At 45.0% G+C, this 14,197-nt stretch overlaps 1 protein-coding gene across 1 annotated transcript in view; it reads right to left on the bottom strand.

The window, feature by feature from the left end:
* Window positions 1-14,197, bottom strand: part of LOC119449407 (F-BAR and double SH3 domains protein 2-like) — a 150,726-nt gene that overhangs the window by 106,045 nt on the left and 30,484 nt on the right. The window contains 2 exon segments of the mRNA XM_037712577.2: window positions 3,565-3,709; window positions 7,023-7,108. Coding sequence (XP_037568505.2) covers window positions 3,565-3,709; window positions 7,023-7,108 — 231 coding nt within the window.

Here is a 14,197-nt window from a genome sequence, read left to right as displayed (position 1 = left end):
ACCGGTGCACTAATCCGCGTGCGCCATAGACGGACATGCCTTAGCGCATTACGGTGACCAATGACAGAAGTCACAGTGAGGTGATAGACGGCATGTAGGGACTCCTTTTAACGAGCCGAAGCCTTCCTTTAGGTGAACGTAAGCGCTGCGCCCATTCAGGCCAATGGAAGCTTTAGCACGCTATAATGGCAACTAGTAAGCGACAGTAACACAACACAACACTGCATAGAACAAGTGGCGTAGCCTATCACCGAGAATGTGCTTGTTGCTCAGATGAAACGCCAGCCTTCTGCCGCTTTCCGAATGAGTCGAGCTTGTTTTTCAAAAATAAAGTCGGCCAATCATGTTAAGATAGTGAGAACTTGAATACACGCATGTGTTAGAAAGACAACGTTGTTGCGGTTGTGCAGTACACAGTGACATTGAGTTTAGGGACCTAACACATGTAAATTATGATAACTGCGATAAGGCAATCATGCAGTCACGTACAATGTTTCGGGTGTCTTCTCTTTCTGTTCTTCCGCTAATGTTGTTGTATGCATATAGATACGAACGTTTTCTAATTAAAAAAAGATTGTTGTGAGTCAGCGCATGCCCAGTGTATTTCTTCTCTTTGTCCCCGTCTTTGTGAGCACTGCTCGTAGCGAAATATGAGTACAAGAGTCGCTTCATAAGCGCTCTTTCGTCAATGCAGTTTTCATTCTTCGCAAAACATGCTCCAATGCGGACGCTGGGAAACTAGCTGCCTCGTTTCACTTGCTCGTTCAAAATTTATTTGTTGCGCAACGCGTACAGAAAACCATAAATGACGGCGCGTCAGCACAACAAAATGTGGTAGCACGTAGTGTGAACTTACATATTGAAGACATTTTCGATGTATTTCTGTCGTCTAAGTTCACGTGGCGAAGCCGTTTACTGAGGCCGCACTCCAGAAGCATGTTCATCAAACTCTGCAGATTACACACGCACGAGGCACAACAAAGCTAACACACCGGCCAAATGAAAAAGAATCCACTGCCTAACCTTATAATCCCGGATAGGTGAATGAAAAATTGACTAAGTCGAAGTTATCCAACATTCATGCCCTGGCTGATATTGGCGCTGTCACTCGCGAACAACAGTAGCTGCTTCATTTGTTAGCCCGAAGAGAATAAATAAATTAAAAAAAAGCCTATTGTTGCCGCTCACGCACTTCCTAGCGTTTCTTTGTTTCACTTACAAAAGAGCGTAAATGCCTAATGCTGATATGACAGTCATGTAAGCACCTAGCGAAACAAATAATAGTGTTCCACGAGCTCCACGCTATAGAATTATGTATCGCTTTCGCCTCTCTTGTTCCGTGGCCGATTTCTTAGCACGTTGAAAAAAAAAAAGAAGCAGAGGAAAGTCATAGCGGGATGGGGAAGAAAGGGGGATGAGGTATCGGTGCACGTACCAGACAACGTGCGAACGGGTACAGGGAGCTCATGCATATTCAATGCCGGCAGCTGTGCGCCGGTGGGTATTTGCATATGCGCGCGCGGTCCATACGAGACCTTATTACGTACACGAAGAGTACCTATAGAAGAGGTTCTTTTCTCACCTCCACTCCACACAGGCTTCTTTTTTCTTGTTCTACAGTGTTGAGGAAATATGTCTGGCATCAGGGCCAAAGCAATGGAAATAACTTATAAGGTCTTGTAAAGGCTGCGTGCAGAAACACATAGAGACCTAGCTTTCATTTCCGCGACACCCGCCCTGTTCCCCCTTCCTTTAAATGTATTTTTATATCGCCGAATAATTCCCAATTAAAACGATGTTGATAAATAGCTGAAAATTGAGTGTACCAAACGTGTTTTAGTTTTCCTGGTTTACATTATTGAAGTTAATTTCAGAATAATTAGGACGCTGCTAATAAATGAATGCGTCACAACATTTATATTTTCTTTAGACAACAAAAGGGGCACATACTGGCCCTGTGACTGCTCTTAAATTTAGAACCTAGCTCGTGCTGTATCTTGGGCGGTGGAACATACACGTATCTCTGAAAATGCAAAATGACACGTCTCATTTTTAGTAAATTCATCAGCATTAGACGAATGAAAAGATATCGAAGCTGACCGACAGCCTCGTAATTAAAATTAAGTCAACCACTTGGTAATGGTTTTCTTATATTTTCCTGAATGTCAAACAAAAGAAATACTGTTCACACCGTCGTGCGTATTGCGCTGAACGTTGACATGCTCATGACTGCACACATCTTGAATTAATTGGTTGAAAGAGAAAAAAAAATAAATTGAAAGCCGCCAAAATAGGCCCACAAAGGCTTTCCAACATCTCAGTTTGCTCTTCCTCTTGCTTTTCAGTCCGTTAGCTGTTGTTAGAACAGCCAGCACGCCTGTTGGGAAGAGAGCTGAAGCAAGCAAACGGCCCCTTCTGTGAAAGTGGGCGTAGCATTTTCTGACATGTAATTTCCAGAGTATGGGCGAACTCCATCATATATTAAGCTTGAACCACTTTGTACTTCGCACTGTCAATATATAAAAGATACTCTATATATCGAATATTTACACGTATTCTTTATTTATTGTTCACTGATAGTTTATTTTGCTTTCGTATTTAGATGTTGTGTTGAGGTGGTGCACCACGAGCGACGCTACGGAAGTTACAAACTTAAGGTATCACTAAGAATCCTCTTTGTTCTTGAACATTTTAATCTCTCTTGGACTTTCGCTCTTTGAGTTCTGCCACTGTGCCACTTGCCAGTTGGTCACTTTCCCCACGGTGTCGTCGTATAAAAAATCCGTAAGCGGACGCCCCTCTCGCGCGGGACTGTAAAGATTATTCACAAACGTACCGATGAAATAAACGCATAAACAGAAGACGTAAACATAAACAGTTATACAGGAGTGGCCGCGAATCACCACCGTTGTTGGTGCAGCAAGGGCCCGCTGTTAACCACGCAGCGCGCTTGCAGTGAGTGAATGGAGGAGATGAAAAGCCGTTGATGCAGATAGACTGCAGATGCAACGAAAACTGTTTTCAGGGTTCCTTCAAGACAGGACCACCTTGAAAACGCAGTTCATGCAATGGGCGATGTGATCTTGAGAACGCCGGGGATTTGACTGCCCGCCGCGCGTGCCGCTTACCAATAGGAATTGAATGTAGGAAACGCCCTTGTTCTTAAACCGAATGCACAGGGTCGTCCCCTTTTAGAGGAAACACCTTCTAACCTTCAAACCAGTATAACTTCAACATTTCTTCTACTTCATGTCCTTTACACTACCCCTAACTTGGATGTATATTAATGACGGAATGCTGGATTTCATTCAAACTTTGAGCTTCTATGAGTGCTTGCATTACTAATGAGATGTTTCCTCTGAAAGTGGACGACCCTATGACATTGCAGAACATCACGTCATCAAAGACAATCGGGCAACTCCCTGCTACAGGGTCTATAGTAGTAGAGCGTATAGCGCTAGAAACACCATCGATTATTTGTACAAACGTCATTCTGAAAGACATAACGCAAGAAAACGCCTAGTAATGATTTTCTCAGCAAAGCATAAATAAGTACCGACGTACCTTCTTCGCCACTTGGAGTTTGTTGGCTCGCACGTTTTTGGCATTTTCTGATATCTGCTGCGAAAACACCTCTGCTGCGGCCAGCCGGGCCTTGGCGATCTTCTCCGTCTCGTCCAGCAGCATCCGCCACACGCCAAACACGGTCCTGGAGCACGGGAGACAGACAGCAGGCAAAAAACAAACTTTTAAGTATTTTTTAGCTTTCTCTTGCCCTGCATTCTTTTGTGATTTACGCCAAGGCGACAATAAATGCAAGTGTCGGAAAGTTTGGTTCAACCTTAATGTGTGCGGTCTCTGCGCTCAATGGTTCGATATACAAACTCATACACTGGCAAGGACAACTTACAAATTCGCAATCACTCGCCGCGGCAGCCCAGTGGCTATAGCGTTGCGCTCCTGAGCTCGAGGTCACGGGTTCGATCCCAGCAGCGGAGACCGCATTGTGATGGCGGCGAAATGCAAAAACGATCGTACGTGTACCGTACATTGGGTGCACGATAAAGACCCCGAGGTAGTCAAGATGATTCGGGAGTCCCCTACTAGAGCGTACCTGACAATCAGATCGTGGTTCTAGCACTTATAACCTCGGAATTCAATTTATTTTAACTTAAATTCTTAATTTACAAACAACGCTTTCTTAAAGACATCTCAAAATCTCAAAGATGTTCATTTCAAGCTGCTTATGCTGGAGAATACAGTAGCGAGCAAAAAATCTGATATTTTGATTTCCCGTGAAATACTATTCATTACCTACGTTGCTAAGCTATTAGTTGATGCAGTTGTTTCTTCTTTTTTTTTCTGATAACGTGAAAAAGGGTGTGCACTGCTGCAGTGAAAGGGACAAAGATGGATTACATTTGTTTTATTGACGGTGCCATGATTCTCCAGTTTCCACTTTGTTGCAACAATTCTTTCTTAAAGGCATCTCAAAACCTCAAAGATTGTGCTCACTGTTGCGTACATTTCTGAATTTGCGTGTGCGCGGATCCGTGGGCGTTTTTTTTTCTTTCTCTTTTCTCTCCTTTGGTCTCCTATGATTTATTAAACCTGCACTAGTATTCCAAGCCCTTCACTCGCTAAGGTCTCTAGCTATTTTTAAAATTTATGTCACCAACGCGAACATATTTTCACATACTGGTTGATGTATAAAGGTTCGCTGTGATGCAACCGTGTAATACGCAAGTTGTGTGGACAGTGGGAGGGATATGTGGTGCGAATAACATAACATGTCATTGAGTGTACAAGAGGCCTTAGGCTAGTGGTCAGGCATTAGGCAGCACCAACTTTCTGAGCAGTTTAACTCAGAGGACCCAAAATGCAAAATAACATATAATTTTGTTGACTACTATATATTCCCATAACCTATGCACGCTACCAGTGTCAGTCGGTCGGCCTCTCCGTCAGTAAACCTGTGCTACGTGATGAACTACTTGCTTCCGTTCCACGTTCACTACCATGGCCACGATATGATAAAACATGAAGATGCTTTCAGTCTTTTAGACCATAACATTTCCTCAAAAGACTGGCCATTAGATTCTATGCACTTTCGCAATCTGGTAAACCATTTTTCAAAAGCCCTTTTTCTATTTTTTTCCCGACTGCTGCAAGCTCACTCTAGCAGGCGAGGATGGTTTCCTCGGTGTCTAAAAACTTCGAACCACGCACTCAGTGTGCCATTGCAGGTAAGATAAAATAAACGCATAGAAGCATGTCGGGACTGCTAGGGGAGGAAGTCACGACTTTAACCTATACGGTCTCGACGAACTGAAGCGTGACATTGAGTGTGTGTGTGCGCGATCACGACAACATCACGGTGCAAAATAATCCCCTTAAGTCTTGTCTTTCAGCGCCATGCCTGCTGGAAACCTTGGCGAGGCACACGCTGTTGTGTTACGTCGCTTAGCGGGTCGGGTATTTTCTTCCGCAAGAGAAACACTCGCGACAGGGACACTTTTTCGTCGCCACCGTTGTCTTGCCGATACTTCGTGGACGCGTCAGATTTGAAGACGGATTTTAATTGTGAAAAATCCAAGCTGTTGATTGGCACTTAATCTGAAGATTAAACCAATAAATCCAGGTCATGTCAACTGTAACAATGCCATAAACCAGTCTATAGCTGCCTCCACTGAAAGAGACCAGAATTTCTTCACAAATTTCAACACAGATGCTATTTTTCTCATCTTTAAAAGCACGAGGCACGCATTGGGATGAAACTTTTCTGGCTCACAAATAAGTGTGCTAGAATTTCGAAACTGCTATCAATGCAGTCTGTAAGGACACTTCAATGTCCTCACAATGTTACTCGTTTGCTCTCGCTGCCAATTTTTCCCGCAGCGGAAATCTTCTCTTCACTAACTGCGACCACCGGGAGCCTTCTCTTTTTTTCCTTCAATGAAGTTCTGCCCTTTCAAAATCCCGAAAGCCGGCGGAAGATTTGTGCGCGAGAAGGCACAGCTGGGTGTCCAAAAGCCCACTGCAAGCATTAAATGCCTACAGTTTTGTTTAAAGCACACCTAAAATCATAAAATGTGATGGCGCGATAGCCTTCTCTTTACAGTGAAAATGGCGATGAGTACCAAGCAGACGATAACAAATGCGAACCTGGAAAAATTAGCAGGCTGAACAAGTTTGGAGTTGTCCGGGTCAATAAAACATGGACCGTGTTTCTCTTATACGCATTAATAGATCGCAACATAATCTGTCTCAAAACGTTCCTAGTAACGCTTGTCACAATTTCTGTCGCACATGTAGCTGCATTTATTCCTCTTAGGCCAGGTAGCATTGCTACACGGCCGCCTCAACACGCTCTGTCAGAAAGAGCTTACTTCACCGCACCATAGTAATTTTATCTGGTTTTCACAGACTTCCGTAAGAGGAATGTTAACAAGAAAAGAGTCTGGTTAGCTACCCTACGCTGGTCGAAGGGATTAGGGAATTGAAAAATAATTAAACTTAATTACCTTGACGTGGACTCCTCATGAGGTAGACCAAAATATTTACATAAATGGAACACAGCAGCGTTTTAGGCAACGAGCGCTGTGTGTTTAGGCAAGTGTACTCTTTCTGGTTTCTTGCTTCGCAAGTGGTGAAGGGCGAACTGACCTGGCCGATGGAGTCATCAGAATTAAAAGACGAGCTAAAGAATAAAACTCTAAAGCACTAAAAGACATAATAAATTAAGCAAGGAGTGGCTGGTGTCCGAAGAAAAGGTACGGCGAGGATTTCTCACTCACTCACTCACTCACTCACTCACTCACTCACTCACTCACTCACTCACTCACTCACTCACTCACTCACTCACTCAATCAATCAATCAATCAATCAATCAATCAATCAATCAATCAATCAATCAATCAATCAATCAATCAATCAATCAATCAATCGTGAACCAATTCAATCCCTCAGAAGCTCGCTCGCCCGCTCGACCACCCATCCGCGAAGAGGGATTGTCCACTAACTTTTTATCTTGGCTGTCTTCACTCTTGATCTCAATACCTGGAGGAGGCTTCTTCTGCAGGTACGTCGTTGCCAATTTGAGCAGAGCCTGCATCAAAGATAAAGAATCGCATTCGTGTGAGCAGATCCACCTGCAACCAAATTCCTCTCATTTGTTGCCCAGCACGTCACAGCAGCGCTCAGTGAGAAACGGGCAAGAGAGAGTGAAAGAAAGGGGGAAAAAGACAAGGAGGTTAGCCAGTGTAAGTACCGGCTGGCTACCCTGTGCTGAGAAAAGGTGGTAAAGGGAATAAAAGGGGATAGAAGAAAAATAAAAAAAACTGAAGTAAGAAAAATTAGCACAATAACGCGGCCCTACGCGCAACAACGTTCAGTCTGTCGCACAATTCACAAGCCCTTAAGAACTTCACCAGAGCCTTAAGGCCTTGAGTGCCGAAACCCGTCTGGACCAGTGTTCTAAAACTTTTTTTTCCTCTGTGAAGGGGCGATCGTCCAGTTTTAACGCAATAGCGTTAAGGGCCCCCTGTCGCAGAAAATCCGGCGTGGATGTTGGCGTCCGTGGAGGAGAAAATCATCCCTCCCCCCCCCCCCCCCCCCCCCCCCCCCCCCCCCCGCCCGCGCAGGCTCTCCGCGTGGCGCAAGCTGTTAGTGAACAAAAAGTGCATTTCGCACAGTGGGATCCGTCAGAAAAATGCCAAAGTATGACTTAACCGCAACCAACAGACATGGTGGCGTCGGACTGTTATTTGAATGTACGGGAAAACGTAATTCTGTTACAGGCAAACTCAAACGCAAACCTCTTTTCCAGCATATCTACCATACCAACAGCGGCGCGCTCGGGTAGGCTACTTTCGAAAATATTATCCAGAAGGCACTCGCATCCTCGGCAGGAAAAATTGGTACTTGGCCTGCCTAATGCGTTTTGGACACGCGCGTGCATCGGGGCAATAGCAAACAATTAATAATATAATAAAAAGTCACAGGGCCTTCACATTTTAACATAAGACGACTTATAGTGCCCCTGGAAAAACGTCTTACCAGCAATGCATTTCTGTTTGAAAGTGAAGCCGACTTTAAGAGGATCGGTGTAAGCTTGGTCTTTTTATGCTGGCTTTCCGACGTTCTGTGTTGCAGTGAATCCTATTTAAAGAAAAATGCGATGCGAACGGGGCCCGATAAGGCTATCGCGTTCCGCTATTAAAGGCGAAGTTTAAGCGTCCTCCCATTTTTTCAAGCGCAGTCGCGAGCACTTTTCTTGCCACATTGTAGCGGGGACAGTCACAGAGCAGGTGCTTTATCGGCTCCTCGAAGCCACAGTTGTCGCAAGCAGGGCTGTCGGCCATTCCAATGCAGAAGAAATAGGCGTTCGTGAATGCCACGCCGAGCCACAGGCACCACAGAAATGTTGCTTCCGCTCGTGAGAAGACACACACAAGTGCTTGTGGGTATTCTTTCCTACAGCCTGCGTGAAGGTCACGCAGTTTACTTCCATCATGTATATTTCGAGTTTCCGCGTCGTTGTTCTTAAAGCAAAGCCAAGCCAGGTGTTGCGTCATAGAAATCCAAGCTTCCTATTGTAATTACTTACACTGTCTCTTATACTGCTAATATACCTGTATGTCAGTGCAAGAAAGACAGAATAAATTTGACTCATGCACATTTAATAAATTTGTTCTTATCTTTAATACCGCGTGATGCCTCAATGAAACAATCGTCACTTTAGGGGCTGCTGAAAACGAGTTCTTACTCCATTTTAAAATGTGCCTCAGATTATTTTAAAAGACTCTCATAGAAACTTAAACAGACGCGCCTCTCTTCTTCGAAAGTACTCAGCGTGTCCTCTTTGTCACATGCTTCCTCGATTGCTCAGCATCTCCACCGCGCCCTCAGAAGACATAACGGAAGGATTCAGCACAACGAAGCCACTCATGAGAGGCCGTGAAATCCGGGACCCGTTTGTCCATTTGAGGCCGCGATGAGCGTCGTGTCCAAGTGTGGGTCGCACGGCGGTGGCCGTAACGGCTTGTCTGTGACGCAAAACGCTGGACGCAGGCATAATCTCTGCCCCATCTGCTTCAGCCGGTCAACCACGGCGACGAAAGAGCTGTTACATATAAAGGCGTACGAGCTTCGCAAGTCTACCAGGGGCGGTTAGGCTTCTGAGCAGTACTGCGAAGCCTGACATTTCAAACTCAATAGGCTCCATTACACTAATCGTCTGAGAGCAATTTCTATTAAATCTGAGCTGCCTTTACTGAGAGCCTTTACTGACCGAATTCATCAAAATGTTTGACATGTTCAGAGTCGCAGCAGTGCGTGTAATCTACGATGCAAACTGTCGTGGATAGTGACTGTGCATGGGCACAAAGACTAAACGAAAAGGTTAATGAGTACACCTGTTTATTGACAAAGAAAGATTTGGGTGTCATATCACGGTCGGCGATTGGCGAAGCGAATCACACTGACAGAATACAGGAGATGAAGTTGTACGCATATACACCCGTCATCGTACATTCTAAAGCAGTCTGCTGCTTTAGAACGTACTCGTATTTGTTTGTTAATGTACTACAGAGAGAGGGAGAGAGAAAAGGTCGGGAAGTAAACTAAGATTTCTTCTGGTTGACTATATTACACGCGGGGAAAGGCGAAAATAAATCTTAGAACAAAGTAGTAGTAGTAGTAGTAAACGTTTATTCCATGAAGGGGATTGAAGGGTGAGTGGGTGGGGCCCTCAGTCCAGGGCTTCACTGGCCTTAGCGGCTCGCCGGGCTTGGTCGAGTGGCTCTCCCGTTCCCTGCTAGCAAGCCAGGTCTCCCACTGCCTGTTTCTGGGTATTTGCCTTAATTTGGGGGAATTGATATTTAGGGGCCGCGAATTGCACTCCCACGTAATGTGGGCAAGAGTGAAGGAAGTAGGACAGAAGGAGAAGGTGAGTCATTGTGCGCGCACTTACAGCAGATGAATGTTCAGTCACGGGCGCTCATCTTCAAAAAAGTGCATCAGGGCTTTGGCGGCCTTGTGCATACGAGAGTTTTGCAGCCAGGGTCCCAGATCTTAACTTCAGCTCTCACGATGTGCGTGCTATCTGGTATGGATGAGCCCGTTTAGCTATCAAAGCGACGAAAGCTAGGGCGTTATTGCGCACAGTAAACTTCAGCCTTTCCGCAGCATCAGCTTTTAAAGTACTGGTAGCGCGGTACGTCGGAAGTCGAGCTTGTTCTGATTATGTGTTTCTCGAATAATGCCATTTACGCACTGCTCACTAAAACGTATTCACCATGAAGCTGGTGGAGGTGTTGCAACAGGCGGAGTTAGCCTGGCGTGGTTGGCCTGCAGGTGTTTCGCCTGGTTATTTCTTACACTACTAGCACGGGTATTTCACCAAACCTTTATCACCCCCGTGTCTCCGATAAAGGCGACCAGCATGCGTAGAACTATATCTCTTACTACTCCGGGGCCTTTCGGGAACAATACATCTCGAAAGCCCGCGTACGGAATATTTTTCTTCTGTAGACCTCTTAGAACGGCGGGCACACCCAAAGTCGTACACGTCGCCAATCTCACGCACCACGTAAGGCAAAAAATTGGCCGCATATCTTCTTGCTTCGCTGCAAATGACGTCGAAAGAAGATAGTCTCCTGCCGCCCCTGATACGTAACACCCTCTCTTCTTCTCCCTCCCACCCCTCACGCTCTTCCCTTCTTCCCCTCTCACTCCTCCCATGATTGATGTAATGGAGGTTTTGCTGAATTCAATTCAAATTTCCCGCGTTCGCCCTGCTCTCACGCCATCTGTTGGGACCTTTTACTACTGTTGGATTAAAGCCAGCTACAGAGCCGCGGCGTCAGTCAGCTTGTTTTTAACGCGTAGCGTCTCTTCGACGCCATTTCTAACGCGTTGATTTTTCATTTACTGATGTAAAAACCAGTCGAATATTTATTCTCAATTAAATGAACGCTGTGGATCACGGTTATGTACATACATTTTGCCTCAAATAGGCCTGAGGTTTTCTTTGCGCTGTATAATGTTGAAGTGTATGACCCCGTGCCACCAGTGCTAGTAGCTGGAAACAGTTTAGGGTATATATACTTCGTGTTCAAGCATGCTTTTAACTGCTTGGCTTTGGCCGGGTGGTTGAATCGAGTGACAGAAAGAAAGACAGACAGACAAAGTTTTTTTTTCGTTTAGGTAGCCCAAGAAAGACTATCGTCTTTAAAAGCGGAGAGGAGATCGTCCAGTCTTAAATAACCACGCCCGCGTTTAGGCGCAGCCAGTTCTAACTCCATTCAGGAGTGTAGCCGCTTAGAAAGTAAGATATTTGACCACACAAGGTTACTGTGAAGTTTGTGAAGCCTCCGAAAATGATCGCGCATTGCGTCCTTTGTGTGCTGCGAATATTTCGGGGTCCTCATCGTTGGGGTATATGACAGCGCTTCGCAAGCCAGAGCGGCAGCTATAGCTGATTACCTTCAATTCCAACGTGAGATGAAACACACTGGAAGTGCACATTCAAACTTCTGCTCCTGAGGTCTTTAATCAGCGCCAGTTACTCTTTCGCAAACGTGTCACGGAAAACGATTACGCAGATACCGCGTAATATTGGAATCTATATTAATGCGAAACATAGTTTAACACAGTGTATGTGACGCTTGAATGTTTCAACGTTGCCGTTTATATGTCCTTCACTTGTCTGTCTGCCCACTCTTATACTTTCTCGGTTAAGGTCCCCAATCATTTGCTGTAATTCGTCCCCATTGTTGCTGAATAGGGACAATGTCATCTGCAAACCGAAGGTTGCTGAGATATTCGGCGTTGATCCTCACTCCTAAGCCTTCCCGGTCTAAGACCTTGAATACTTTTTCTAAGCATGCAGTGAATAGCATTGGAGACATTGTGTCTCCTTGCCTGACCCCTTTCTTGATGGGTAACTTTCTACTTTTCTTGTGGAGAACCAAGGTAGCTGTGGAGTCCTCGTAGATATTCACGTATGCCTCCTGTACTGATTATTACGTAACGCCTCTATGACTGCTGGTATCTCTACTGAACCAAATATCTTTCCATAATCTATGAAAGTCATATACGTCTCTCTAGGTCAAGCCGTGTGGATCAGAGCGCAAACGGGGATAACCGATATTCTAGTTGACATTAAGAGAAAAAAAATGGAGCTGGGCAGGCCATGTAATGCGTAGAGCAGATAACCGATGAACTATTAGAGTTACAGAATGGGTGCCAAGAGAAGGAAAGCGCAGTCGAGGACGACAGAAAACTAGGTGGGGTGATGAAATGAGGAAATTTGCAGGTGTAAGAATTGGAATCAGCTAGGGAAAGACAGGTAACATGGAGATCGCAGGGATAGGCCTTCGTCCAGCAGTGAACATAAAAAATAGGCTGATGATGATGATGATGATGATGATGATGATGATGATGTCTGTGTGCCCGTTTGATTGTTCATTTTAGCATGCATTAATGCGGCACTTACAAACGTTTAAAGCGCCAAGACACAGCACCAGACACTTTTCTTTAACGTTACGCACCAAACGTGTGAGCACATTTACGCTTCCCTGTACTTCGCATGGCAGTGCGAAAACGCAGGCGTTCTCGCCTTGCATCGGCAAGTTATTTTGATACGCTTCTCTCCTTCGGACAGCGCCGAGACAACGTTTAGCAGCAGTGAGACGGCGTTTACCTGCAGGTTTCCAATTCTTTATCAGTTAGTGCTCGCTTGGCACCCACCAGAAATAGAGAGACGTAGACCTCGTGAGTGCGCGGATTATATTATATATAGGACTAGTGGAGGCACCCGAACGTCCTCTGGTTTAGAGTGCAAACTATGACGATGATCTCTATTTGCATCCCCTTCGAATCTGGGCGGCAACAAACAGTCATTTAGCCTGCATGAATTAATCAGCTATTGTATACATGCATAGCAGTCCAGCGTGTTGTCTATCTCTCCTTGATATCTCTCCATTAAAACCAATATCTCTAACTTGTACAGTTACCTATGTCTGTAACGACTCCGGTTCTATCAATATCTTCCCTGCTTTTTTTTTTTCCCAGATATATTCTAAACATTTCTTGCTCACTTCGACTACGGAACAGTTAATGCTTCTATCTACTTTGAATCCCACTGTTTTTGGAAGGTGGACGTAGCCTACGGGTCTTGCTGGATGAATATCTTGGCATCCCATTACAATGTTCTGAGTCGGTTCCGGACTTCTGCTGCAGCAGACACATGCCTCATCCTGTAGCTAATATTTTCTCTGGTATGTTATTGTCCTTTGGCAACCAGCTCGGGCCTCAAATAGCAAGGCACTGCCCATTGTGTTAACGTACGGATTTTTCTTCCAAATGTCTTTCTTGCCTTACTTGTAAATAAACCTGGTGTTTTTAGTTTTCATGTTCTACAACCAATTTACCGTCTCTCCTTCTCTCACATTCTTCTCGGTGACTCCGAGGATGCTATTGTGGACATTGTAAAATTCCGCCATATTGTAAAATTTGGTAATGGCGGCAATTTGAGCCAATCAGAGAGGCCGTAGCAGCCCTATGGGTCAATCAGAGCTGACCATATTGCAAATTCAACAATATGGTGTAATTTGACAATTTCCAGAATAACACTCTGGGCTGTCTATTTGCACTACGGCGTTCTTGTTTGATAACTTTCATTATTTCTTCCTCCATTCCGCGACCACGCTTTTGAGGTACAGATGTTTGCGCACATTAGTTCTCATTTCTTTTCATCGATGTTCTTGCGTTTTTCTTCAAAATTAATTTTGTTCTACTTTCTTTCTGACTTGAAAAGAGGCCCAGCTCATGTCATCCTGCACAAACTCACTTGTGGTTTTACTGTGGTCTTCCAATGCCACTCAGCCTACCGACTTTCGGTTAACTTTCAACCCCGCCTAGATATCTGATCTTGTGGCTATCACAACGCTTAGATTTACTGTATATAACTAAGCCGTATACAGTAATTCTAACAACGCTAAGCTAGACGCCCCACCTGATGTATATCAAACGACAAAACGTATGACTTCGTGACGAGACACTTCCTCACAACACAACCGGCTTCGGCGCGAGGACCCTGATGAATGACGACGACGCAAGAACATCCGCATTAAAGAAGAGCAACGTTGAAGAAGCTGGATCTCGTGCACTAGCAGCGGTGTCAAGTGCTGTG

Source organism: Dermacentor silvarum, chromosome 4 (assembly GCF_013339745.2).
Source record: "Dermacentor silvarum isolate Dsil-2018 chromosome 4, BIME_Dsil_1.4, whole genome shotgun sequence".
Taxonomy (NCBI): domain Eukaryota; kingdom Metazoa; phylum Arthropoda; class Arachnida; order Ixodida; family Ixodidae; genus Dermacentor; species Dermacentor silvarum.
The sequence above is the reverse complement of the archived record's forward strand: the minus strand, read 5'-3'. Positions and strand labels throughout refer to the sequence as shown.